Genomic DNA, 27,406 nt, shown 5'->3' with positions numbered 1-27,406 from the left:
GCCAGAATACTTTTCATGAACAGAACATAAATTCCTCAAGAGTGGATCATTTAGAGTAATTTTTTTAATGCTGCCTTCAGAATCTGCTTGTTGTCAATCTGGATCCAAGCCAGTCACCATTCTTGTGGTTAGGGTTTACTACTCCGCCTTACAACTCCTCCCACACAGCGATTCCACTTGGGCGTCTTTTAGATATTTCTCAAATCAACCTGTTCAGAAATATAATTACACATCTCTGGAGCAGGTGGGACTAGAATCCAGTCCTCCATGCACAGAGTTAGGGTCACTGCCACTGTACCGCAAGCATCTGCAGGTTGTTCTACTATAACGCGCATTTCGTTAACACGATTTCACTGTAACATGACGAATTGTGAACTGTTCCTAAAGCAGAAATGTTTAAAACGTGCATTGGCTATAACACAAGTACAGCACCAACACGAAGTGCTGTTTCTGAAGCGTGATTTTTCTATAATGCAGGATTGCCTAAGAACGCAACCATTACATGAAAGAAGAACTGGCTGTACCCAGTCAGTTAGTTTTTTCTCCTTGTATCCAGAGGTGTTCTTACATACAAGTGAAGTCTTTTTTTGGCACCACCATCACCAAATTACCCTTGGTATTTTTTCATCTGTTAACCAACACATCCAGTTAAATAGTTAATTGATCAACTATTTGTTATATCAATACCTCTGGGCCCTTGTTTCATCATGAAGAGTTTCAAAAATAATTTCCCTTCTTTAGGATGGCACAGTGGCTCAGTGGTTAGCACTGCTGCCTCAGCATCAGGGACCGGGGTTCGATTCCACCCTCGGGCGACTGTCTGTGCAGAGTTTGCACATTCTCCCCGCGTCTATGTGGGTTTCCTCCGGGTGCTCTGGTTTCCTCCCACAATCCAAAGATGTGCAGGTCAAGTGAATTGGCCATGTTAAATTGCCCATAGTGTTAGCTGCATTAGTCAGAGGGAAATGGGTCTGGGTGGGTTACTCTTCGGAAGGTCGGTGTGGACTTGTTGGACCGAAGGGCCTGTTTCCACACTGTAGGTAATCTAATCTAAAAACAATGGCTGTGTTTGTGTGTGCAAAGCCAACAGTGCACTGTTACAGATGCTGTGCTGTTCCTGCTAGAGGTTTAGCTTTGCCTTTGGATAATGGCCTCACTACTGAGTCACTGCAGAGGAGCCAATGTTCCTGACCATAACCAACGGGTGCTCCAAAGCTATGGAGGGGTTGGAAGAACCTAGAATATAGGAGCAGGAGTAGGCCATTCAGCCTGTCCTGCACTTCCCTGCACCATCTCCATATCCTTTGAAATCTTTAATATCTAGGGTGAGAACATTACGATTGGGAAAGTGAGCAAAAGTAGTCAAGTGGATAGTTATCCTGTGGGATGACCAGCCAGTAGAATATCGGAGCTAGGAACTGCGTAGCTGTCCAGATAGCATCTAGGACCACAATTTGTTGTGTTTTGTTTTTGTTGCACAGTACTGTTTGTTAATTTTACTTCCCGTTCTCTCTCCTCCTTACCCCCGCCCCCCACAATTCGCCAAAACAAAATGCAGGGAGCGAGAACGCAGAGATAAAGAAAGGGACGAGTGGGAGAAGGAGTACCCGAGAAGGAGCCGTTCGTGCTCCCCAAGACACGGTATGTATTCACTGTCTCTGAGTTCTCATGTGACAGAAGCCTTAGGTTGGTGGGATTGCAATTCCCTTCCATTCTCTGCTGTCCGAGTCTTGGAGCGGGTATGTTCTGATGGTCATAGGGTTCGTGTCACACCCCAGTGCCTGGAGCACAGAGCACCAAATAGTATGCCTGCTGCAGTACTGAAGGAGTGCTGCATTGTTGGAGGTGCTACCTTAAGACATGCTTTTCAAATGGTGTGGAGCATAAACATCATCATGGATGGGTTGGGCTGAATGGCCTCTTTCTGTGCTGTAGAAGTCTGTGGTTGAAGATTTGACTGCCTTATCACTGGTTAGATTTGCTGAGAACTAGCTAGGAATTTACAATCTGCATCATTTTATTCTAACATGCTCATGAATAATATTTTATCTCTTGCTTTATCGTAAAGGGAGAAAATACGCACAGATCAGATTGGCAGGGACAGTAGAAAATGCTTAATGAGACCCTAAAATGTGCTTTCAACGTGGCACTAGCCTGTCAGATGAGGTTTTAGATGGAGGGACCCTGGCTGTCCTGGTGGGTGGATGTAAAGAACGAATTGCAAGAGGATCAGGGTGGTGTGGCATCCCAACCAGCAGTTATTCACAAACAACATTCCAAAATGGTCTAGTCATTATCACTTCACTGTTTGTGAGAGCTTGCTGCACTCATGTTGGCTGTTACATTACCACAGCCATATGTATGAGTTACCTGATGCAGCAACTCACCAAGGCTCCTTCATTAGCACCTTCCAAACCCACAACCCTATAGAAGGACAAGGGCAGCAGATACATGGGATACACCACCCCCCTGCAAGTTTCCCTCCAGCTACTCACCATCCTGATTTGGGAATATGTCGTTGTCCCTTCAGAGTTTCTGGTGAAAATCTTGGAACTGCCTCCCAAACTGAACCGAGCATCCCTTCACCAAGTGGTTCAAGAGGGCACTGAGCAATAAATGCGAGTCTACACCCTGTAAAAGATTAAAAAGGCTGTAGTCACTGTTTTTCAAAAGTGCTCTGTTTTGCAAAGCATTTTGCCAGGTCCCAATGTTGTGATGGGTGTTCTGTAAATAAAGTCTCTATTAGGGGTTTGTGTTGCAGTGATGCATTGTGCCACCAGATGGTGCAATCTCTTCATTGTGCTCAGATCCTTTGTATCTTAGCAAGATAAATTGGGAAGGAACAGCAGAGGCACAGTGGGACGAATAGCCTCTGTCTGTGCAGCATCATTCCAGCCCCAGAAAATGCAAACTGCTCATGCAGGTGAAAGTGGGTCAGACGTTTGGGCCAGGCTGTCGTTATTAACTCTGTGTGGCTGGAATGTTCAGCCTGCCTCTCAGGAGTTGTGGAAAAGTTTGGACTGTGTATATCTCTGGCTTCTTTGTGGTCACTCCTTTTGCTTCCCGTTGTTTGTCAGCTCCAGCTAAAGCTCTGGGGCGGCTGATAAAGTCCCACATAGGAGGTTAGTGAGCAAAATTAGGGCGCATGGTATTGGGGGCAAAATACTGACTTGGATTGAAAATTGGTTGGCTGACAGGAAACAAAGAGTAGTGATAAACGGCTCCCTTTTGGAATGGCAGGTGGTGACTGGTGGGGTACCGCAGGAATCAGTGCTGGGACCGCAGCTTTTTACAATGTACATTAATGATATAAATTATGGTATTAAAAGTAATATTAGCAAATTTGCTGATGATACAAAGTTGGGTGGCAGAGTGAAATGTGAGGAGGGTGTTAGGAGATTACAGGGTGACCTGGACAGGCTAGGTGAGTGGACAGATGTATGGCAGATGCAGTTTAATGTGGATAAATGTGTGGTTATCCACTTTGGTGGCAAGAACAGGAAGGCAGATTACTACCTAAGTGGAATCAAGTTAGGCAAAGGGGCAGTACTACGAGATTTAGGTGTTCTTGTACATCAGTCAATGAAAGCAAGCATGCAGGTACAGCAAGAGAGCTAATAGCATGCTGGCCTTCATAACAAGAGGAATTGAGTATAGAAGCAAAGAGGTTCTTCTGCAGCTGTACAGGGCCCTGGTGAGACCGCACCTGGAATATTGTGTGCAGTTTTGGTCTCCAAATGTGAGGAAAGACATTCTGGCTATTGAGGGAGTGCAGCATAGGTTCACAAGGTTAATTCCCGGAATGGCGGGACTATCTTACGTTGAAAGATTGGGGCGACTGGGCTTGTATACGCTTGAGTTTAGAAGGCTGAGAAGGGATCTGATTGAGACATATAAGATTATTAAAAGATTGGACACTCTGGAGGCAGGAAGCATGTTTCTGCTGATGGGTGAGTCCAGAACCAGAGGACACAGTTTAAAAATAAGGGTTAGGCCATTTAGAACAGAGTTGAGGAGAAACGTCTTCACCCAGAGAGTGGTGGGTGTGTGGAATGCTCTGCCCCTGGAGGCTGTGGAGGCCAAGTCTCTGGATACTTTCAAGAAAGAGTTGAATGGAGCTCTTAAGGATAGTGGAATCAAGGGTTATGGGGATAAGGCAGGAACAGGATACTGATTGAGGATGATCAGCCCATGATCATAATGAATGGTGGTGCTGGCACGAAGGGCAGAATGGCCTACTCCTGCACCTATTGTCTATTGAAACGGTGTGGCAGGACAAAGCGATAATGGGTTTTAAGTGGGGGGGTGGGGAGAGAAAATGACTCCTTATTCGCCCTCCACTGTGTCCAATTTTACAACCAACTTTATTGTTTGAATCCGCACAGGGATGTATCCTACCTCCAGCGAGTGTTAGTGCTATGAGGATATCTGGTGCTGTTGAAATTCCTGATATTAATCACTGAACCATTGGCGGCTGTGCCTTCAGCTGCCTGGGCCCTGAGCTCTGGAATTCATTCCCAAAACCTCGCTCCTTCCTCTCCACCTCTAAGAAGTTCCTCAAAATGTTTCTTGGGTCACCTGTCCTACATGTGTCAGATTTTGTACGTAGCTCCTCAGTGCTTTATTACAGTTAGGGTACTATGAAAATGCAGGTTATTGAGGTTGTTCCATGCCTCAGGATGGGGAGTTCTGTGGGATCTCCCCCAGTGCTGTGCAACACTGCTCAGTTCTGCTGCTCTCTGGTTTCTGTTTGTCACCAAAAGGAACCTTGCTTTTCCTGGAAAAGTCAACTATGTGGGAGGGAGGGATCTGAGAAACTAGCCTGTCGTGTTTTTTTTTACACCGATTATGAACGCTGGGCACGGTTGAGAGAGAAGGAAAGAGCCGAGGCATTATGTAACATTTATCACGTCTTTCAGAGACACTTCAAAGCTGAATGAAGCAAGTTTCACTTTTCACAACCTGCTATTGGCTCGACCTTTCAATTTAATTACAACCTAATTTTCTCCTCACCTCTCCTGACCCTTACCTAGAGTACAGTTCCAATTTCGTCAGTGGCTGTGTTCACCTGACTAACAATGGGAGATTGAACTCTAGGGGTATCACTGCTCCATGTTGACCTCGTCCACCTGGATATTGACCACGAGTGAGGGTCGGATCTATCATTCACATTCCTCTCTGACCCAGGGTTCGTATACTCATAGAGCACGCACACAGACCCTTCGTCCACACCAACCAGATGTCTCCGATAAATCTAATCCCATTTGCCAGCAATTGCCCCATATATCTGTAAACTCTTCCTATTTATTTACCCTTCCAGATGTCTTTTAAATGTTGAAATTGTACTAGGCTCCACTCCATGCTGTACATCTCTATGACTTCCTCTGGCAAGGTCTGACCACCTTAAGTGTGGTGCCTGCTTGTCACAGACCAGTGACCAGGACCTCAGGCCTGTGAGGCACCAGAGGGCTGCTTTCACCATCTGAAATGCCAACAGCATCTACCATCAGGGAGAGAAGACCTTGCATTTGTATAGCATCTTCCGTGGCCTCAACATGACCCAGAGGGCTTCACAGCCAGTGAAACGTCTTATGAAGTCTCGGCATTGTTGTTCAGGAAACGAGGCACCCACTTTGGGTCCCTCCTGGGCGCACACTCTGTATCATCAGCTTCTTTTAGTCACTAATGCTGTTAAATCCCCAGTCTTTTGAGAAGACATTGATGCTGTCCTTTGCTGACAGTGTGCCGACGCCCACAAGGTAGTGGCATACTGACAATAAAGATAGCACTTGCTGTTGCCAGTTGTGCTTTTTTCCCTGTAAAGTGGCTGTGCCAGTATTGCCCACCTCGCATGGTTTTCCCGCATGGTTTAATTTTCCACATGTTGCGGTGTTTGTGGGACAGACAGCGGGAACTGTACATTGTTCAGAATAGCATCCTTTTTTCTTCTTCTGTTCCCCATGTTCCAAATTTGCAGTCACCATCTCCCACTAGTATCTGTCCGTCTGCCGATTTGTTTGTCTGTCTGTCTATCTATGTCTGCTGGCTATGTATGCAAATGGCCGCACCTCCCACTGCTCAGCAGGCATTGCCTTATTCCAAGCCCCCTATCTTTATTCATGATTGAGCCGAGATGGGTCAGACAGGATTACATCCCCTAAGCCTGTGGGGTGCCTGTGACAAGCAACATTTCAACTCGATCGTCAACGCAACCATGAAATCTAGCATGAGCTGTATGTTAAATATCTTAAATAAGCACCATGTTAGAAAAAGGGATCCCATCCTCCTCCTCTCGCAGAGAGTGATAGGTGCCTGGAATGCGCTGCCAGGGGAAGTGCTAGAAACAGACAGAATAGCAACATTTAAGAGACATTTAGACAGACACATGAACAGACAGGAAATCGAGCGAAGGGATATGAACCATGAGCAGGCAGGTGGGATGGGTTTAGAGTGGCATCCTGGTCAGCACAGACACAGTGGACCGAAGGGCCTGTTCCTCTGCTGTTCTGTTCTATGTTCAAGGAATGCAAGCTTTACAGTTGCTTAAGTAAAAAAATGGCAGTGGAAATGGCTCAGGGAATGTTTTAAGATTATTAGGACAAAAGGTTCAGTTTATACAGAAAGATTGACCAGGTTGGGCCCATACCCATTCAGGCCTAGATCAATGAGAGGTGAAAGTGAGGACTGCAGATGCTGGAGATCAGAGCTGAAAATGTGTTGCTGGAAAAGCGCAGCAGGTCAGGCAGCATCCAGGGAACAGGAGAATCGACGTTTCGGGCATAAGCCCTTCAGGAGAATGCTCAATGAGAGGTGATCCTATTGACGCACTCTCTGTCCTGAGGCTGGCTTGACCATGGAATTGAGGAGATGTTTGGAATTAGGGAACTTGGCTAAGGGTCTTCCACTTAAGATGGAGAAGAGCAGAATTGTTTTATCTCATTAATCTGCGGAACTCTTTCCCAGAGAGTGGGCAAGACTAGGTTATGGGCTTCAGACAGATCAGACTTGATCTGTATTGAATTGTGGAACAGGTTTGAGGGGCTGAATGACCTAATTCTGCATGAAATTCCCTAGACAGCAATAGGGATCCCAGTGCTGGCATTTGGGGAAACCTAAACTCTGGTTTTGTGATGTACCAAGCAACACCAGCACTTATAGTATAGAATTACACAGAATGGAAATAGACCCTTAGGTCCAGATATCCTAAACCTATCTAGTCCTATTTGCAAATATTTGGCCCATATCCTTCCTTTTCATGTACCCATCCAGATTCCGTTTAAATGTTGTAATTGTACTCTCCTCCACCACTTCCTCTGGCAGCTCGTTCCATACATACGCCACCCTCAACATGAACAAGTTGCCCCTTAGGTCCCTTTTATATCTTACCCCTCTCACTTTAACCCTGTGCCCTCTAGTTTTGGACTCCCTTACCCTGGGGAAACTAGTTTTGGCAATTTGCCCTATCCATGTCCCTCGTGTTTTTATAAACCTCTGTTAGGACCCCCTCAGCCTCTGACACTCCAGAGAGAATAGCCCAGCCTATTCAGCCTCTACCTATAGCTCAAACCCTCAAATCCCAGCTACATCCTTGTAAATCTTTTCTGAGCCCTTTCAAATTTAACAATATAAAGTCATGGAAGCAGCATGAAAACAGATCCTTTGGAACGGTCTCCCACTTGATATTAATTCCCCTCAGTGCCTGCTGCAGGTGACCTGGTCCTTTTATCACATCACTTGTTTGTGGGATCTTGCAGTAGAGAAATTGTTGTATTTCTCACATTGCACGCAAGTGCTCACACCTTAAAACGTTCTTTAGTGGCTGTGTACCATTTTGTGACATCTTGAGATTGTGAAATGTGCTACATAAATGCAAGGCTGCCTTAAGGGTACAAATGAGTGGCTGAAGGATCATAAAGAGTGACACATGTTGGTAGTGCAGCCTTAAAGAGAGCTACAATCGGAGAGGAATCTGTCTGCTGTGTCGAGAGAGTGTGCATTGACATTCTTTCCATTAGAAGGTTATCCTTTCCCTGAATGAAAGTCCATCTTGGGATAACAGATAATCTCTTCTGCATTACTTGGTAAAGGTCCAGTTCAATATTGCATCTGAAAGACAGCACCTGCAGCAATGCAGTGCTCCTGTCTTCCAGCTCCCCCACCCAAAATACCACACTTGGTACAGAAAACAGACAAGCTGGTTAAGTGAAATCGCCCTCTTTCTGCGAATTGAGTTGCTCACACTCTGCGTGCAGTGGTCTGGAATCAGGTGATGTGGGTGTAGGGAGTATCCACAATGATTCCATCTCCCAATGTGACTGATTTTCTCGTCTTCTACTCTAGGCCGTGATTACAGCAGCTCATCACGAAGGTAAGAGAAACTAGTCTGCACGCTATCGCAGGAATATGTCTTTTGTGAACCAGACCTTGCCCTCTGAGGGGATGGAAGTGTCCTGTGTGCTGACTGAACAGTACAGACCTGAACTGTCTGATGCATCAGTCCTGGACTGGTGTTGAAGGTTTACCACAGACGGAGCACAACATTTTCAGACCATTCCTTAGCTGATCCATCAACTGACTGCTGTATAAATGTAGAGGCTTGCTCCAGCCCCCTGCTCTGCTCCTCTACCAATCCACTCAGTCTCAAATTGGCACTTGCTCCTGACACTCTTGTATGAAATTTCAGGTCTGCATGGGCGGCACAGTGGTTAGTACTGCTGCCTCCCAGCGCCAGGGACCTGGGTTCAATTCCTGCCTCGGGCAACTGTCTGTGTGGAATTTGCACGTTCTCCCCGTGTCTGCGTGGGTTTCCTCTGGGTACTCCGGTTTCCTCCCACACTCCAAAGATGTGCAGGTTAGGTGAATTGGCCATGCCAAATTGTCCATAGTGTTAGGTGAAGGGGTAAATGTAGGGGAATGGGTCTGGGTGGTTTGCTCTTCGGAGGGTCGGTGTGGACTTGTTGGGCCGAAGGGCCTGTTTCCACACTGTAAGTAATCTAATCTGATCTATCAGTTACATGTTGGACAGAGCAGGTAGAAACAGCAGATCTGTTCCTTTTGGTGATGATTAAGACTAGAATTCAATTCCATTTTATTAATTGATTTGAAATTGTCCCAGTTGTTGTACCAGAGACCTGAGCATAATGTAGAGGCTGAAGTACCCCAGTGCTGAGGGAGTGCAGCAGTCAGAGGTGCTCATCTTTCGAAGAATCATGTAACTCTGAAAGTAGCCATTTAGTCCATCGATCCTCCATCGACCTCTTTGATGTAACTATCCAGTTGGTTCCTAACCCCGTATAAAATTGCTCCGAGGAGGAGGATTAGCATTCTGGGAGGAAAATGGAGATAGCAGGGTAATGAAAAATAATGATTTCCCGAGAATAACTTGTTTGTTTCGTTCTCTCATCTTCTAGACGTTCTCGCTCACGCTCGAGAAGCCCTCACCATCGTCATTAGAAGCCAATGCTCAACCTTCAGTTGGCCCTCTTGCTGACTGTAGCGTCCCTCTTGATCCACTGACACAGCTGGTAACGCAGCGTTCTCTCCATGCACAGCAGTCAAGAACTAGCTGCAGGAGCTGAGTGCGTAATGACTACAGTGCACGTGCGCCTGTATGTATGTACATACTATTTATCGTGTCAGCAATGTACACCCATTCACTTTGGATTCTATCTGTACTGCAGCTTCCACCCAGGGATGGAAGCAAAGCACGTCTGTAATTTTCACAGTTTCATTTAGTACAGTAAAGAGTGACTCGCTTCAAAAGACTTGCTTTAAAGTGACTGTACCAGCAAACAGCTTTGTTTTTAATCTTCGTCTTTTTTTTCCTCTTGTCGTAACCTTTTGTCTGCTTTTTCAGTCACAATATTGACAAAATGTGTGTACATTTGTATCTCCACTTGTTTTCTATCCTCTTAAGTCTCTGGTGTAGGTTTAAGGGGCTGGAAGTGGGTGAAAGTCTTGCCTTAGTTTATGACCGTACTGTGCTGGAGGGCACGAGTGATAGCAACTGAACTGTGCTTCCTGTAAGGTCCGGTACATGGTTTGGTTTCCCTTCCCTGTTCAAAGACTGGGCCCCCGTGCTTTTCTAGGGTATTCTGATGACTCCAGAAAGATGTTATTGTGTGTCAAAACCGAAATGGGTATTTAGTGACAAATGAAATACGTTAGTAGGCTCAGACTGGGATTAGACATTTCCACAAACAGTGAGGGTTTGCCCATCACCTTGGTATCCCTCCTGCCTGGGAAGATTGAGAGCAGAACAGCGCATTCCGATGGTACAGATCTGTAACTGCGCAGCATGAATGCAGAACCGTGGCAAATAAACGTAATGCTTTTGTAAAGAAAACTTCTGCTGTGCTTTCTGGCACAGGTCTGCTCTAAGCTGTTGTACTCTCCCACCCAGTGTGCCAGTGGTGACACCACTCTTTCCTTCTCCCCCTCCCAAAATACCAGTGTCCTCCCGAATTGAAGTCCTGTTGCTAAATGTTTCTTATCGCTCTGTAAATAACTTTGGCAACAAATCTGCACCCAACTGGCTGTGAAGCACAGCATCATAACAGAAAATAGAACTCCAGGTAGACAGCCCCACCAGGAGGAAACATCTGTCCTGTTTTAAGTGTCGGACAGTTTGGTTCCGCAGAAATGCCGTGCCTGACAAGTTTTCAATCACTGAGTTGAAAAGAAAATGATTTACCAGAAAGCATCACAATTTCTCTACAGAGTTTACTCTTGGGTATGTGCTGTCAGGTCCAGCCCAAACCCCCTATTGAAGGGCTTTATAAATGTCCTGTTTTGGGGCTGGTTTCAGCAGGTGTCTGTCCTGGACAATACCTGCTCTGAAATTCCAATGCAGTGATTTGGTTTATCACTTGTTGTTAATTTTCAGATCAATTAGGAAACCATCTGTGTTTCTCAAGTTGACATTGCCTCTCCTCCAGCTCGCTACCCTTTGGGCTGTATTAATTCATTGACATCGTCTGTCTTGTTTTGTTCCCTCTCTTGTATCTATGGGAAGGAGGGCCCAGCTTGTGAAGGTGTAATTCTGTGATTATCGTGTCTCTCAGTGACTGCAGACTGATTCGGGCTTCACTAGTTTAACTCAGACAAGTGTTTAAACGTTTTTAGGCGTTTTTGTCATGTACAGTTTGTAACTTCTGCCTCAATTTCTGTAAAATGTTTCTTCTTTAACAAAAAGTAAAAGTTTCTGTTTTCTCTGGCTAGTATTATTTTCATTTTTTTTTTCCCAAACGAGTGCTGGACAAGCTCAGAGTAAAACTGCCTCTACTCTTATAAACAGAAAGTCAGTGTTCCTTGACACTGTCGAGAGTGTGGTGCTGGAAAAGCACAGGCGATCAGGCAGCATCCGAGGAGCAGGAGTATTGACGTTTCGAGCAAGAGCCCTTCTTCATTCCAGATGAAGGTCTCATGCCCGAAACATCGACTTTTCCAGCACCCCATTCGCGACTCTGATCTCCAGCTGTCGGAGAAATTACCCAATTGAACAGAGACCAACTAGCACGGATTAGGTGAAATTGACAAGCTGTTTATTACAAGCGATTAGGCTGGAAGAAAAAATGACAAGGTGGCCTTTGTGTGGAGCTGCAGAAAATGGGGGAGATATTAAATGAGTATTTTGCATCAGTATTTACTGTGGAAAAGGATATGGAAGATATAGACTGGAGGGAAACAGATAAGCCCTTCCTGAAGAAGGGTTTATGCCCGAAATGTCGATTCTCCTGCTCCTTGGATGCTTGCCTGACTTGCTGCGCTTTTCCAGCAACACATTTTTCAGCTCTGTAGGGAAACAGATGGTGACATCTTGCAAAATGTCCATATTACAGAGGAGGAAGTGCTAGATGTCTTGAAATGCATAAAGGTGGATAAATCCCCAGGACCTGATCAGGTGTACCTAGAACTCTGTGGGAAGCTAGAGAAATGATTGCTGGGCCTCTTACTGAGATATTTGTATCATCGATAGTCACAGGGGAGGTGCCGGAAGACTGGAGGTTGGCTAACGTGGTGCCAGTGTTTAAGAAGGGTGGTAAGGACAAGCCAGGGAACAATAGATCAGTGAGCCTGACGTCAGTGGTGGGCAAGTTGTTGGAGGGAATCCTGAGGGACAAAATGTACATATATTTGGAAAGTCCAGGATAGATTAGGGATAGTCAACATGGCTTTGTGCGTGGGAAATCATATCTCTCAAATTTGATTGAGATTTTTTTTGAAGAAGTAACAAAGAGGATTGAGGAGGGCAGAGCGGTAGATATGATCTATATGGACTTCAGTAAGGCATTCAACAAGGTTCCCCATGGGAGACTGGTTAGCAAGGTTAGATCTCATGGAATACAGGGAGAACTAGCCATTTGGATACAGAACTGGCTCAAAGGTAGAAGACAGACGGTGGTAGTGGAGGGTTATTTTTCAGACTGGAGGCCTGTGACCAGTGGAGTGTCACAAGAATCAGTGCTGGGTCCACTACTTTTCATCAGTTATATAAATGATTTGGATGTGAGCACAAGAGATATAGTTAGTAAGTTTGCAGATGACACCAAAATTGGAGATGTCGTGGACAGCGAAGAAGGTTACCTCAGATTACAACAGGATCTTAATCAGATGGGCCAATGGGCTGTGAAGTGGCAGATGGAGTTTAATTCAGATAATGCGAGGTGCTGCAGTTTGGGAAAGCAAATCTTAGCAGGACTTATATACTTAATGATAAGGTCCTAGGGAGTGTTGCTGAACAAAGAGACCTTGGAATGCAGGTTCATAGTTCCTTGAAAGTAGAGTCACAGGTAGATAAGATAGTGAAGAAGGGATTTGGTATGCTTTCCTTTATTGGTCAGAGTATTGAGTACAGGAGTTGGGAGGTCATGTTGCGGCTGTACAGGACATTGGTTAGACCATTGTTGGAATATTGCCTGCACTCCTGGTCTCCTTCCTATCGGAAAGATGTTGTGAAACTTGAAAGGATTCAGAAAAGATTTACAAGGATGTTGCCAGGGTTGGAGGATTTGAGGTCCAGGGAGAGGCTGAATAGGCTGGGGCTGTTTTTCCTGGAGCGCCGGAGGCTGAGGGGTGACCTTAGTGGTTTATAAAATTATGAGGGGCATGGATAGGGTAAATAGACAAAAGTCTTTTCCCTGGGGTGAGGGGAGTCTAGAACTAGAGGGCATAGGTTTAGGGTGAGAGAGGAAATATATAAAAGAGACCTACGGGGCAACATTTTCATGCAGAGGGTGGTACGTGTATGGAATGGGCTGCCAGAGGAAGTGGTGGAGGCTGGTACAATTGCAACATTTAAGAGGCACTTGGATGGGTATATGAATAGAAAGGGTTTGGAGGGATATGGACCGGGTGCTGGCAGGTGGGACCAGATTGGTTTGGGATATCTGGTCGGCATGGACGGGTTGAACCGAAAGGGTCTGTTTCCGTGCTGTACATCTCTGACTAGGCTGACACAGAACTGACAGCCTGTACAGGTAGACCAAGGGTTCCCTTTCCTGAGCAGTGGGTACAGGCAGTTTTATAGGGGTACAGTAATGTGGTGTGAATTACAGTATGATCAAGAGTAAAACACAATCAATGGGAGGACAATCAGCAGCAATCAGTCTGTGATTGAGTTAAAAGATTCCGATCCTCTGAGAGAGTAGGTGATAATGTCTCTCATCCTGGCATCAACTGGCTTCCATTGTGGTTAGTCAGCAAGCAAGGTACCTTGGTGCCTTTCAGTCTGAGCACCCTTTGTGCAGTTCTAGTATGTGTGAGGAGTGAGGCTGCCCTTAGGGCATCAGGTGCGGTTGTGCTTACCGAGGGCTAGGAAGTCTATTGTCAGGCCGTCTTGGGAAGTGTACTCCCCAGTCTGGAAGTGGTTTGAGTCATCTTCTGTTTGTTGCCAGGTTTCTTAGCTAGCCTTTTGGTCAAGGCTGAGGCACCCTGGGTAGTTTCTCTTGTGGCTTAGGCAGACATGGTTCCTTATGTTTTTTGAGGCCATGCTGTGGCTGGACAGGGAAGCAGATGTTCTCCCACACCAGCATCTGCAGTCCTCACTTCCTTTCTTGACACTGTCCCCATCAAACACTCCCAGGACAGGAATAGCATGGGGTTTGATACAGAATAAGGCTCCTACGCTGTAAAACTGAATGAAATGATATCTCTATCTTTTTAAACTGAAAGTAAAGCTCCTTCTATTCTATACCCACCAAACACTCCCAGGACAGGGACAACACCGGGTTAGATTTAGAGTAAAACTCCTTCCAAACTGTCCCCATCAAACACTCCCAGGACAGGGACAGCACTGGGTTAGACAGAGTAAAACTCCGTCTATACTGTCCCCATCAAACATTCCCAGGACAGGGACAGCGCTGGATTAGAGAGTAAAACTCCGTCTATACTGTCCCCATTAAACACTGCCAGAGTAGGAACAGCTTATATCTGACCTGATGAGCAAAGCGTCTACACCAGCTTCGAGCATTGAGGTTGTAGATGCTGAGGCTGCGCTTTCTGTGTATTTCCCTGCTGCTACTGGCAGAACAGTGATAGCCACTGTCTCACTCATTGTCAATGCAGGAGCACTGGGGGGAGGATGGAGAGAGCTAATCTGAGGAAGTGCCTTTTGAGAACGACACAGAATTGCCTGGGGAAGCTGGAAGACAGAGATATGCTTGTCCTGACCGTTGAGGTTTCGGTCTGGGTGTGGGTTAGGGTAGGGATTAATCCCCCCCATAAATTTAGGGAATGTATTCGCCTTGCACGTGCATTAAAGGGGAAAACTCGATGCAAATTAAGATGAAACGCATTAAAGATTATGTGGATGAAAATGAGGTGGTGCTAACGTGGAGAGTAAAAATATCGATCTGTTTGGGCTGGATGCAGAAAACCTCAACCCAAAAAACTGGGGAGGGACAAATTGAAAATTTCAGCACTGAGACTAAGAATGGGGCGAGTTTGGGTACAAATTAGCCATGTTAGAAAGGAAGGGCAACACGTGCATGGAGGGGCTGAATGATCATCTGTCCCTTGATTGATGCTGCTAAATCTCCCAACCCCCCCCCCCCCCCTCCACCCCACTCTGGCCTTGGGAAGAAGCTGAGCAAGAGGGAAGGAGTGAATGGGGGTAGGGGGGAGATCTAGAGTGTGAGAAACGAAAGCTGTCAGTGGGAAGTGTCAGCTCGATTGCAGCCTGACCACAATGACCATCTGTACTGACCATCGTGACTGTGTGTTTGCTGGTGGTTTGTGAGGCCAGCTGGGGGAACTGGAGTGAGTTTCCTTATCTTCCTGACCTGCCGGATACTGTGGCTTGTGAAGTGAGTGGCCGCTCTGCTGGTGGGTAGGATCTGTTCTCAGCCGGCCATGAGAGAGGGGAACCCTGCCGCACTGGAACACTGAGGCGGGAAGGTTTCATCGTTACAAAGAATTCATCCTTTCTTTGAGCCCTGCCTGAGAATCTCCTCTCGACAGCATGTTCCTCAGGTCACCTCACCCAAGCAAAGATTCTTACCGTATACTTGTAGAGAACTGTGGCATAGAGGATAGCAATCTTACCTGAGTCTCAGAGCCTTCGGCCCAACTTGTCCATGCTGACATCTTAGGTGGAAGTGCCCAGGTACAATTCTTGGATACAGCAGAGAAATAAAAGTAGTTGCATTACTTACTGAGTTAAAAGTTAAAAATAGTACATCACTAACATTGCAGTAAGGTAGGAAATTTCAAGTAGACATTACAGTGTAGCAACTCAGTGCAGGACCTTCACACATGATCTAACCGCCTGCACCAGACCCCAACCCTGGATTAGTGGTGCTGGAAAAGCACAGCACTTCAGGCAGCATCCAAGGAGCAGTAAAATCGACGTTTCAGGCAAAAGCCCTTCATCAGAAACGTCGATTTTTCCTGCTCCTCGGATGCTGCCTGACCTGCTGTGCTTTTCCAGCACCACTCTAATCCAGAATCTGGTTTCCAGCATCTGCAGTCATTGTTTTTACCCAGACCCCAACCCCACAACCATCTCCGCTCTGCTCCGAGCCCCATGGCACTTGGTGCTCCAAGGTTAAGTGCCAGGACTGCCTCCCCTACACCAGTCGTGCCTTCAATTGCCTGGGCCCCAGGCTCTGGAATTTCTTTTGGAAGCATCTCTGCTTCTCTCTCCTCTTCAGATTCCCTACAGTGTGGAAACAGGCCCTTCGGCCCAACAAGTCCACAGCAACCCTCCGAACAGTAACCCACCCAGACCCATTCCCCTGCATTTACCCCTGACTAATATACCTAACACTATAGACAATTTAGTATGGTCAATTCACCCTAACCTGCACATCTTTGGACTGTGGGAGGAAACCGGAGCACCCGGAGGGAACCCATGCAGACACGAGGAGAATGTGCAAACTACACACAGACGGTCACCCGAGGCTGGAATCGAATCTGGGTCCCTGGTGCTGTGAGGCAGCAGTGCTAACCACTGAGCCACCGTGCCACCCTATCTCTTCTAGATACTTGCTAAAATCCATTTCTTTGAACACACTTTTGGACACCTCTCTCAACACCGCCTTGTGTGGCTCTGTCGAATTTAGTTTGACAACGCTCCTCTGAAATGCTCTGATGTTTTATTATTTTTCTAATCAACCCGTTCAGAGACATTATTACACACCTCTGGAGCATTTGGCACTTGAACCCGGGCCTCCCCGTCCAGGGGTAAGGACGTTCCCACTGCACCACAGGAGGACCCTTTTACTCTGCTAATGGTGCCACACAAAATGCATGTTAACAATTCTTCACTTAAGATCCTGACTCTTGGTGTTTGCTACATTCTAAACTGGCTCATCCCAGCAATGGAAAAAGTCAGGTTTGAGAATGCTCCCAACCGCTGGCAAGTGAAATTAAGAACAAACACAGACAGTGATGCCTCCACAGTTGAGCAGCCTCAGCCAGAGGCAGTCACACAAGCTGGATACAGAGCTCCTGTCAAATGGAATCTTAGCCTTCGCAAGGCAGGGACATAGAATTGGAGGAGGAAAGCAGAAACACAGGCAGATTAATGTAGATTTGCACGTTGTTACTATATCCTCTCGTTTCTCCACTTTCCATCAGGACTAGTTGGTTTGAGGAGGGAGAGAAATATTCTGGGCTGTTACCATATGCCTGAAGACAACTATAACAGAGTGGGTAGCAACCTTCCCTGTGTCATACAGCACAGAAACAGACCCTTCGGCCCAACTTGTCTATGCCGACCTGGTTTCCTGAACAGAACCTCTCCTATTTACCTGTCTTTGGCCCATCCCTCTCTAAACCTGTCCTGTCCATGTACCTGTCCAAATATCTTTTAAATGTTGTGATTATATCCACCTCTGGCAGCTCATTCCTTACATACGCCGCCTACTGTGTGAAAAAAGTTGTCCTTTAGGTCCCTTTTAAATCTTTTCCCCTCTCATCTTAAACCTAGCTGCTTTGCATATTTTATGTTTAATCCTTATCAATCTGACTCAGAGGTTCATTGGTTCAAATGTCACTCATGAAATCCGAACAACTCCACCCAGGCTGTTGCACCAAGTGCAGTGCTGAGGGACTGCTGCAATGCTAGAGATGTCATATGGAAAGGTCTCTTTCTCAGTGCATTCAACATGTCCAGGGCAGTTCTTGACAGTGCCTGGCACTAATATTTATCCCTCGACAAAAAACCTGAAATAGACAATCCAGTCACAGCCACACTGCTGTGTGTGGGTTCCCACTGTGTGCTAGTGACCTGCTGCATTCCCTAAAACGCTGCTGACAAAATTGGTCACAAACTTTTGGGATGGCCAGGGGTTATGTGTGGCACTGCGAAAATACAAGTCTCTTTTAGACAAACTTCAGCCCTCCCCTCAAATCAGCACACCATTGCTAGCTTTTCTAAAGCAGTTAGTTTTGTCAGAGCTGGAGTGCTGCGAGCTGTTTTGCCTTCCCCCCCCCCGCCTCCTCGGTGTTGAAGGAAGAGTACCTTTTCATTGAAAGGGAAACAGCAAAACTTCACTGGATTGGCCCCTTCAGATGTGGGAGTTGTCCTGCAATGAGAGGCTGTGTAAATTGGGCTAATATTCTTTACATTCTAGAAGAATGAGAAGAGATTTCATTAAATAATCCAGACTCTGAAGATGAAGGGGATTGACACAGATTTATTCCCCCCTGGCCCTGGGGAATCTGTCATAGATCTAGGACAGACATTAGAGGAAAGGTTCTTTACTTAGAGTAGTGAGGCTGTGGAACGCCCTGCTTGCAACAGTAATGGACCTGCCAACTTTAAGGGCATTTAAATGGTCATTGGATAAACGTATGGATGATAATGAAATAATGTAGGTTAGATGGGCTTCAGATTAGTTTCACAGGTCAGCGCAACATCGAGGGCCGAAGGGCCTGTACTGCGCTGGAATATTCTATGTTCTAACTCAGGGAACACAGTCTCAGGATAAGGCGTTGCTGATCTGGAAACTGAAAATGAGGAATCTTTTCGTGCAAAGGGTTCTGAATTTTTGAAATCCTCTACCCTAGAGGATTGCGGGTCCTCTAATGTTGAAGGCTGGGATAGATACATACTTGGTCTCTTGGTGAATCAAGGATAATGGGGAACGAGAAGGAAAATGCAGTTGAATCCCTCGAGCAGCCATGATCATACTGAATGGCAGAGCAGGCTCGATGGGCCGAATGGCCTAGCCGTTATCCTAAACTCTGTGTTTTTAAATTAAAGAAACAAAGGTCACACTTGAGCTCTACAGGGCTAAAGTTCAGCAGGAGGGAGCACTGAAAGTAGACTGTCAGAGAGAATAAGATAATTCATTATCCTCCACCCCCCACCACAGAGTAAAGTTAGATGTTGTGGAGATGAAGGGGAATTTGGCTGTGTCTGTGACTCTGTAAATGGAGCTTTTCTTTGTGAGAAGATTTTTCATTCCCAAGGTATTAGTAGCAGACAGACAAGAGTCACTAATCCCTTTTACAACCCTCCAGGCTTTCAGTTAACACTGGTGTTAACCTCCTCAACACCTACCAGACAGAGGTGATATCAGCAGATATCATGCTCTGCCAACCTGTCTGCATGGGGCCTCTCTGTAAAGGGTGTATTTTGTTTTGAATAATGCTTTTGTTGGGGGGGGGGGGGGGGTCGGGGGGAGGCGAGGGGGAGGAATAAACTTGTCATGCTTTAATGTACCAAAATGCCTCCAACAATGACCATCAAGCAGAATTTGACACTGCTACAAAAAGGATTTGGAGATGCCGGTGTTGGACTGGGGTGTACAATGTTAAAAATCACACAGCAGCAGGTTATAGTCCAACAGGTTTAATTGGAAGCACTAGCTTTCGGAGCGATGCTCCACAACCACCTGATGAAGGAGCGCCGCTCCAAAAGCTAGCCCTTCCAAATAAACCTGTTGGACTATAACCTGCTGCTGTGTGATTTTTAACTTTGTACACCCCAGTCCAACACCGGCATCTCTTAGCACTGCTGCCTCACAGCGCCAGAGACCCGGGTTCAATTCCTGCCTCAGGCAACTGTCTGTGTGGAGTTTGCACATTCTCCCCGTGTCTGTGTGGGTTTCCTCCGGGTGCTCCGGTTTCCTCCCACAGTCCAAAGATGTGCAGGTTAGGTGAATTGGCCGTGCTAAATTGACCATAATGTTAGGTGAAGGGGTGAATGTAGGGGAATGGGTCTGGGTGGGTTGCTCTTCGAAGGGTCGGTGTGGACTTGTTGGGCCGAAGGGCCTATTTCCACACTGTAAGTAATCTAATCTAATCTAGAAGAATGTTAAATTACATGAGAGAAGGTTTGGTCAATGAGGTAGGTTTTCACGAGTGACTCAAAGGAGTGAGAGAGTGAGGGGGGCAGAAAGGTTTAGGGAGAGAATTCTAGAACTCGGAACCCAGGCTGCAGAAGGTATAGTTGATGGTGGATCAATTAAAATCAAGAGGCTGGAAGTAGAATCCCATAGCACAGAAACAGGCCCTTCAGTCCAACTTGTCCATGCCCACCAAGTTTCCTAAACCGAACTAGTCCCATTTGCCTACGCTTGGCCCATATCCCTCCTAAACCTTTCCTATCCATGTACCTGTCCAAATGTCTTTTAAATGTAACTGTACCTGTGTCTACCACTTCCTCTGGCAGTTCACTCCGCATACGCACCACCCTCTGCGTGAAAAAGTTGCCCCTTAGGTCCTTTGTAAATCTTACCCCTCTCACATTAAACCTATTCCCTTTAATTCTGGACTTCCCTACCCTGGGAAAAGACCTTGGCCATTCACCCTATCCATGCCCCTCATGATTTTATACACCTGTAGAAGGTCAGCCCTCGGCCTCCTACGCTCCAAGGGAAACATGTCCCAGCCTGTTCAGCCTCTCTTTATAATTCAAATCTTTTAGGCTCAGTAACATCCTTGTAAATCTTTCTTGCAGTTTAATCACATTCTTCCTATAGCAAGGCATCCAGAATTGTATGCAGTACTCTAAAGGAGGCCTCACCAATGTCTTGTCGGGCTGTAACATGACATTCCAACTCCTATATTCAATGTTTTGACCGATGAAGGCAGAGATTTCAGAGGGTTGTGAAGATTAAGGTTTGAGAGAGGATGGCAATTAAATCTGGGGAGGAATTGGAACACGAGATTTTAATCAATACTCAAGCATTAAAGACTGACAGCCCTGAGGGAGCTGAAGAAGTGAATGTAACGGGGAAAGAAAACTGAGAGTGTGATACCAAAATATCGAATAATAGAAAGGGATTACAGCAGAGCACGATAGAGGGAGGGAAGGGGGGATTGATGGTGAGAAACAGATATAGACAGTGAGGGAGAGAGCAATAGTGATAAGGTAAGACCACAGGAAATAGGAGCGGGAGTAGATCATTTGGCCCCTCAAGCTTACTCTGCTGTCCACCTAGATTATAGCTGATCAACTACCTGGATGCTATTTTCCTGCACTATCAAACCATTAAAACTTGCAAATGATACACAGTGGTCCTGTCTACTTCAAATAGGATTCCAGTAATTTCACTTCCAAATATTACAGATTTCTCCCTTTGGGTATCATATCTCTTGATATCTTTGCCAGACTTCTCGATATTAATCTGTCTTGAACAAACTCAACGCTAGGGGATAGAGAATTCCAAAGATTCCCCATCCTCTCTGTGAAGAAATTACTCCTCATCTCAGTCCTCGATGGTCCACTTCTTATTCTAAGACCCCTGGTTCTTGACCCTCTCCCTAATCTCTAACCGGGAGGGTGAACATCATTCCTGCATCTACCCTGTAAAAAATCTTGTAAACTATGAATGAGATCACCTCTCGTTTGTCTGAACTCCCAGTAATACAGCCCTAGTCTCTTCAATCTCTCCTGAAGTGTGTACAATCTGGTGAATTTTCATTGCACTCACTCTATGGAATGGTGCAGAGCTTTTGACAGCAGTAAGTACCAGAGAGACTGTGTTTGTTTCACTGTTAATTTGTCACTGTCATGAGTCTGGAAGGTGTTGAAGAAGGGCTTATGCCCGAACCGTCGATTCCCCTGTTCCCTGGATGCTGCCTGACCTGCTGCGCTTTTCCAGCAACACATTTCCAGCTCTGATCTCCAGCATCTGCAGACCTCACTTTCTCTTGGAAGGTGTTGAGACAGGCTGGGAGAGACAATGGGAAATGGGTGTGTAAGTGATAGTCCAACAATTAACAGCACACGTGTGGTGCTGGAAAAGCACAGCCAGTCAGGCAGCATCCAAGGAGCAGGAGAGTTGATGTTTCAAGCATAAGCTGTTCATCAGAATGTTTATCAGAAAATACCAAGTTCCATATGAGGGAAGATACCACTTTTTGACTCTGATCTCCATCATCTGCAGTCCTCACTTTCTCTGAGTTAACAGCACACCCCTAACTTAACTGTTATATTTCAGATTATAAGATGAACATCATTTAACACTAGGTGGACAAAAAGAGTTTTCCAGGAAAATGCAACTGTGTTCACCCAAAACCAGGAAAGGTGGATTTGGACAGGGCTAGGGGTTTAGAATATGCACTACGAAGTTAGAAGGGAAAAGTGGTGGGAATACACTGCAGGAGATCGAAGCCAGAGACTGGGTGAACCTAGCAATCCAAGAGTTACCTTCTCACAATCCAACTCAGGTGGTTTATCTTTTACAACCCCTTTAAAGAGGCCTTTCTGCTAGTTATAGGAAGGATACTGTTAAGAGGGTGCAGAAGTGATTGACCCAGAATATTGCCAGGTATGGAAGGTTTGAGTTATAGTGAAAGGCTGGATAGCCTGGGACATATTTCACTGGCACATAGGAGGTTGAGAGGTGATTATATTAGATTGCCTACAGTGTAGAAACAGGGCATTTGGTCCAACAAATCCACTCCACAGAGTAACCCACCCAGACCCAATTCCCTCTGACTTACGCACCTAACACTATGCACAATTTCCCATGGCCAATCCACCTGACCTACACATCTTTAGATTGTGGGAGGAAACCGGAGCACCCGGAGGAAACCCACGCAGACACGGGGAGAATGTGCAAACTCCACACAGACAGTCACCCGAGACTGGAATCAAACCTGGGACCCTGGTGTGGTGAGGCAGTGGTGCTAACCACTGAGCCACCATGCCACCCTAAGGTGACCTTATAGATAGAGTTAATGGTAGTTGTCTTTTGCCTAGGATGGGGCAATTCAAAACTAGGGGGCATATTTTTAAGGTGAGAGGAAAGAGATTTTAAAAAGACCAGAGGGGCAATTCTTTTTACTCAAGAGGGTTGTTGGCCTGTGGAATGAACTTCCAGAGGAAGTGGTGATTGTGGATAGAATTACAACATTTAAAAGACATTTGGATTAGTACATGAATAGGAGAGGTTTAGAGAGATGTGGGCCATGGGCAGGCAGGTGGGACTAGTTTAATGTGGGATTATGTTTGGCATGGACTGGTTGGACCAAAGGGGTCAATTTCCATGCTGTGTGACTCTATATAGTGTAACGTGGATGTTCACAGAATCTCAGAATGACTACAGTTCCCCTGCCTTCTCCCTAGCACCAGGACTTTCTTTCAGATAAGAGTCAAATTCTCTTCTGATAGCTCCCTGCACCACTCACGGACAGCACTGGTAGAACATAGAACATAGGACAATACAGCACAGAACAGGCCCTTCGGCCCACGATGTTGTGCCGAACATTTGTCCTAGCTTAAGCACCCATCCATGTACCTATCCAATTGCCACTTAAAGGCCACCAAAGATTCTGACTCTACCACTCCCACAGGCAGCGCATTCCATGCCCCCACCACTCTCTGGGTAAAGAACCCACCCCTGACATCTCCCCTATACCTTCCACCCTTCACCTTAAATTTATGTCCCCTTGTAACACTCTGTTGCACCCGGGGAAAAAGTTTCTGACTGTCTACTCTATCTATTCCTCTGATCATCTTATAAACCTCTATCAAGTCACCCCTCATCCTTCGCCGTTCCAACGAGAAAAGGCCTAGCACTCTCAACCTATCCTCGTACGACCTACTCTCCATTCCAGGCAAAATCCTGGTAAATCTTCTCTGCACCCTCTCCAAAGCTTCCACATCTTTCCTAAAGTGAGGCGATCAGAACTGCACACAGTACTCCAAATGTGGCCTAACCAAAGTCCTGTACAGTTGCAACATCACTTCACGACTCTTGAATTCAATCCCTCTGCTAATGAACGCTAATACACGATAGGCCTTCTTACAAGCTCTATCCACCTGAGTGGCAACTTTCAAAGATCTATGGTAACGGCTTAGCCACTCACCGGATCAAAAGGATTTCTTTCCCCAATTACTTTTGTATTTTCTTAAATCTCGGTCTTTTCACAAGTGGGAAAGCTTCTCCCGACCTACTTTGAACACCTCAGAGGTAGATTAGATTCCCTACAGTGTGGAAACAGGCCCTTCAGCCCAACCAGTCCATACCGACCCTCCGAAGAGTAATCCACCCAGGCTCATTTCCCTTTGACTAATGCACCTAACACTATGGGCAATTTAGCATGGCCAATCTACCTAACCTGCACATCTTTTGGACTGTGGGAGGAAACCGGAGCACCTGGAGGAAACCCACACAAACACGCAGAGAATGTGCAAACTCCACACAGTCACCCGAGGCTGGAACCGAACTTGGGACCCTGGTGCTGTAAGGCAGCAGTGGTAACCACTGAGCCACCATGCAAGAAGGTCCAGTGTCTGTACGTTCCTGATAGCTCCACCCCACCCTCAGGGGAGAGAAAGACGGCGTTGGAACCCAAGGGTGAGGCAGGAGTAACCAATTTACAACATTCCCCCCCTCTCTCCGAAATGGTGCTTGCAGGCTATCAGGACAACAAAGGATCCAAATTGCTTCTGCCTGTGTTGTCTCCTCGTGGTTACCAATGCACGTTGACCCTAACCCTAATCCTAACCGCAACCTTTCCATCCAAAATTCGAATGCCCCAAACTGGGACTCTGAGGAGTAAAACCAACCAATTTAAATAGATTATACCAAAAGCGAACGTCCCTGATTTCACAGAAGCTCTACAGTGTGGAAGCAGGCCACACCCAACATATCCCTGGACACTACAGGGCAATTTCCCATAGCCAATCCACCCTAACCTGCGCATCTTTGGACTGTGGAAGGAAACTGGAGCACACCCATGCAGACATGGGGAGAACGTGCAAACTCCACACCGTCAGCTGCCCAAGGCTGGAATTGAACCTGGGTCCCTGGTGCTGTGAGGCAGTAGTGCTAACCAGTGTACCACCCCTAACCTTAACCCAGTCGTAAACCTAACTTTAATCCTAAACCTTAACCAAAGCCAACCCAACCCTAATGATCCAAGCCAAATGGTAACCCTAATCCAAACGCACTAATAACCCTAACCCTAAACCAAACATAAGGTCATGGAGAGGATGTAAGTTTCTGACAGAAAGGATCAGCCATGATCATACTGGTTGGTGGCGCAGGCTCAAAGGGCCAAATGGCCTCCTCCTGCTCCTAGACTTAACGTTTCTAACTCAACCCAACCCCAACTTCAACCCAAACTTAACCTAATTCTAACTCTAACAAACCAAGGGATAATGACTGATAATGACTGACTGGTAATATCACTGGGCTAGTCGTTTAGTGGCCTGAGCTAATACTCTGGGAGCATGTGTTCAAATCCCAGCAAGTAAAATCCAAATTCACTTAGTAAATCTGGAACTGAAAGCTGATCTTGGTGATGGTGGCCATGAAACTATCAATGGTTATTTCAAGACCCATCTGGTTCACTGATAGCCGTCAGAGAAGGAAATCTGCCATCCTCACCTGGTCTGGCCCACATGGGACTCTACGTCCACAGCAACAGATATACATTTGCTCGCTGAGCTGGAAGGTTCATTTTCAGACGTTGTGTCACCATACTGGGTAACATCTTCAGTGAGCCTCTGGATGAAGCACTGCGGGTGTTTCTATTTTTAGGTTTGGGTTTCCTGGGGTTGGTGACATCATTTCCTGTAGATACATCATTTCCTATGGTGATGCCATTTCCTGTTCTTTTTCACAGGGGATGGTATATGGGATCCAAGTCAATGGGTTTATTGATAGTGTTCCAGTTAGCCAAAAAAAATTCTTCCATAGCAATGTAGCTGATTCTTAACTGCCTTCTGAAATGGCCGAACAACCCACTCAGTTAAAGGGCAACTAGAGATTCCAGAACAGATTCTTTGCTGCTGTTATTTGACTTCTGAATGGGCCTCTCAAATTTAATGTTAATCTCACTCTTTGTGAACCTATTCTGCAGCTGTAACGTGGTATCTTTGTTCTGTTTTATTACCCCAGTGCATTTTGTATGGTATGATCTGCAAAACAAAACTTTTCACTGTACGTGTGACAATAATAAATCAACTCAAAAATAGAAGATGGGCAACAAATGATGGCCTCACCCAGTGACACTCACATCCCATAAAACTGATTTTAAAAAGCTCTCGGTAAACCTTAAACCCAAGCGGCAAACAGTGACTGTTGAATTTTGTGGTCTCGTAAAACATGTCACGGGTCCCCAAACTCCGAGTGTCTGTGGAATCCCGGGTAAACAGAGGATGTCCGCATTTTCACAGTGTGGGTTCATAAATGAAGAGAAACAGCCAAAGTGCATTTATTCAGCAACGTACATCACCTCAGGATTCCCCAGCATGTTTCATGGTCACTCGGTGCAGGAAATACAACTGGCCCCTTCAGGGGTGCAGTTGGGGATTAGGTTAGATTCCCTACAGCGTGGAAACAGGCCCTTCGGCCCAACAAGTCCACACCGACCCTCCGAAGAGTAACCCATCCAGACCCACTTCTCTCTGACTAATGCACCTAACACCGTGGGCAATTTAGCACGGCCAATTCACCTGCCCTGCACGTCTTTGGACTGTGGGAGGAAACCAGAGCACACCCACGCAGACACGGGGAAAAAGGTGCAAACTCCACACAGTCACCTGAGGCTGGAATCGAACCTGGGTCCCTGGCGCTGTGAGGTAGCAGTGCTAACCACCGAGCCACCGTGCCACCCTAATCTGCCAGGAACAGGCAGTGAACACAGTTAGCAAGGACGGTGGATTAAAACCCCGTGTTCAGGAGAAAGAATGGGTTGGGAATGTGAAGCAATGGTGACTCAATTTAATCCAAACCTCCCTAATGATTCTTGTAAAGTCTGTCTCTGTGAAACGACACCCAGAGCTGGAAGGATTCACTGAGTTGGAAACAGGCAATCACAGGTCCCACAGTCTGGGTCTGTGAGGGTCAGGGTCACTCTCAAAGCTTCTTTCCCAGCTGAAAGGGATTCCTTGACCCCAGATGACCAGACAGCGAGGTCGCGAGGTTACCAAAAGCACCCAGACAGAGAAATAGCCGGAGGCTGGGATGGAGGCCCTGGTTCAGCCAGTTCCTGACAAGAATGAGACACCTGTGTTTATTGAAACACCACCTGTGGGGGGTGGGGGGGGGGGGGGGGGGGAGGTGGGCTGGGATCTAGGCGGTGTCTGAAAGTGACGGGGTGGGGGGGGGGTGAATGCAGAAAGAGAGATAATGAGGGAAGGCAGAGAAGGAGAGCGAAGCCTGGGTGTTGGGGAGGCGGGGTGTGGAAGAGAGCAGGGGAGGCAGAGGGGGAACAGGGGAGTGAGGGGGAGGAAGGGATAGGGACGAGGAGAAAGGGGGGAGTGGGAAAGGGAGAGGGGGAATGTAGGGAGGGGGATGAGGGGAGTGGATGGGGGGAAAGGGTAAAGAGAAAGGGTAGGAGGGGAAAAAAGGGGGGAGAGGAGGGGAGATGGGGAGAGGAGGAGGGACGGGGAGAGGAGGAGGGACGGGGAGAGGGGAAGTGAGAGGGGGGAATGGGGATGAGGAAGACGGGGAGGGATGGGAAAGAGAGGGGAGAGGAGGAGGGATGGGGGAGA

The 27,406-nt window shown here is 46.6% G+C and overlaps 1 protein-coding gene and 1 long non-coding RNA gene across 10 annotated transcripts in view; one reads left to right on the top strand and one right to left on the bottom strand.

Annotated features, from left to right (window-relative positions):
* clasrp (CLK4-associating serine/arginine rich protein) overlaps positions 1 to 11,215 on the top strand; it is a 63,527-nt gene extending 52,312 nt beyond the window's left edge. For 7 of the 8 annotated variants that reach the window (XM_043680828.2, XM_043680827.2, XM_043680831.2 and 4 more), the window contains 3 exons: positions 1,559 to 1,641; positions 8,341 to 8,368; positions 9,411 to 11,215. In XM_043680828.2, coding sequence (XP_043536763.1) covers positions 1,559 to 1,641; positions 8,341 to 8,368; positions 9,411 to 9,453 — 154 coding nt within the window. In that variant the 3' untranslated portion in view covers positions 9,454 to 11,215. Of the gene's footprint in view, positions 1 to 1,558; positions 1,642 to 8,340; positions 8,369 to 9,410 lie in introns of those variants that run through there. The other variant, XR_015754687.1, reaches the window with a different exon arrangement.
* Positions 11,216 to 11,521: 306 nt separating this feature from the next.
* LOC122542787 (uncharacterized) lies at positions 11,522 to 26,814 on the bottom strand. 2 transcript variants are annotated; one of them, XR_015754689.1, is made up of 4 exons: positions 25,296 to 26,814; positions 17,966 to 18,029; positions 15,544 to 15,612; positions 11,522 to 11,793 (listed from the first exon to the last, which is right to left on the bottom strand). It is a non-coding gene; the product is annotated as an uncharacterized LOC122542787 (long non-coding RNA). The 2 variants fall into 2 exon arrangements; XR_015754688.1 differs by lacking the exon at positions 25,296 to 26,814 and having other exon boundaries at positions 17,966 to 18,910.
* Positions 26,815 to 27,406: the final 592 nt, after the last annotated feature.

Source organism: Chiloscyllium plagiosum, unplaced genomic scaffold, assembly GCF_037043375.1.
Source record: "Chiloscyllium plagiosum isolate Xiang-an unplaced genomic scaffold, Cpla_swu_hap1 HiC_scaffold_47, whole genome shotgun sequence".
NCBI lineage: Eukaryota > Metazoa > Chordata > Chondrichthyes > Orectolobiformes > Hemiscylliidae > Chiloscyllium > Chiloscyllium plagiosum.
The sequence above is the reverse complement of the archived record's forward strand: the minus strand, read 5'-3'. Positions and strand labels throughout refer to the sequence as shown.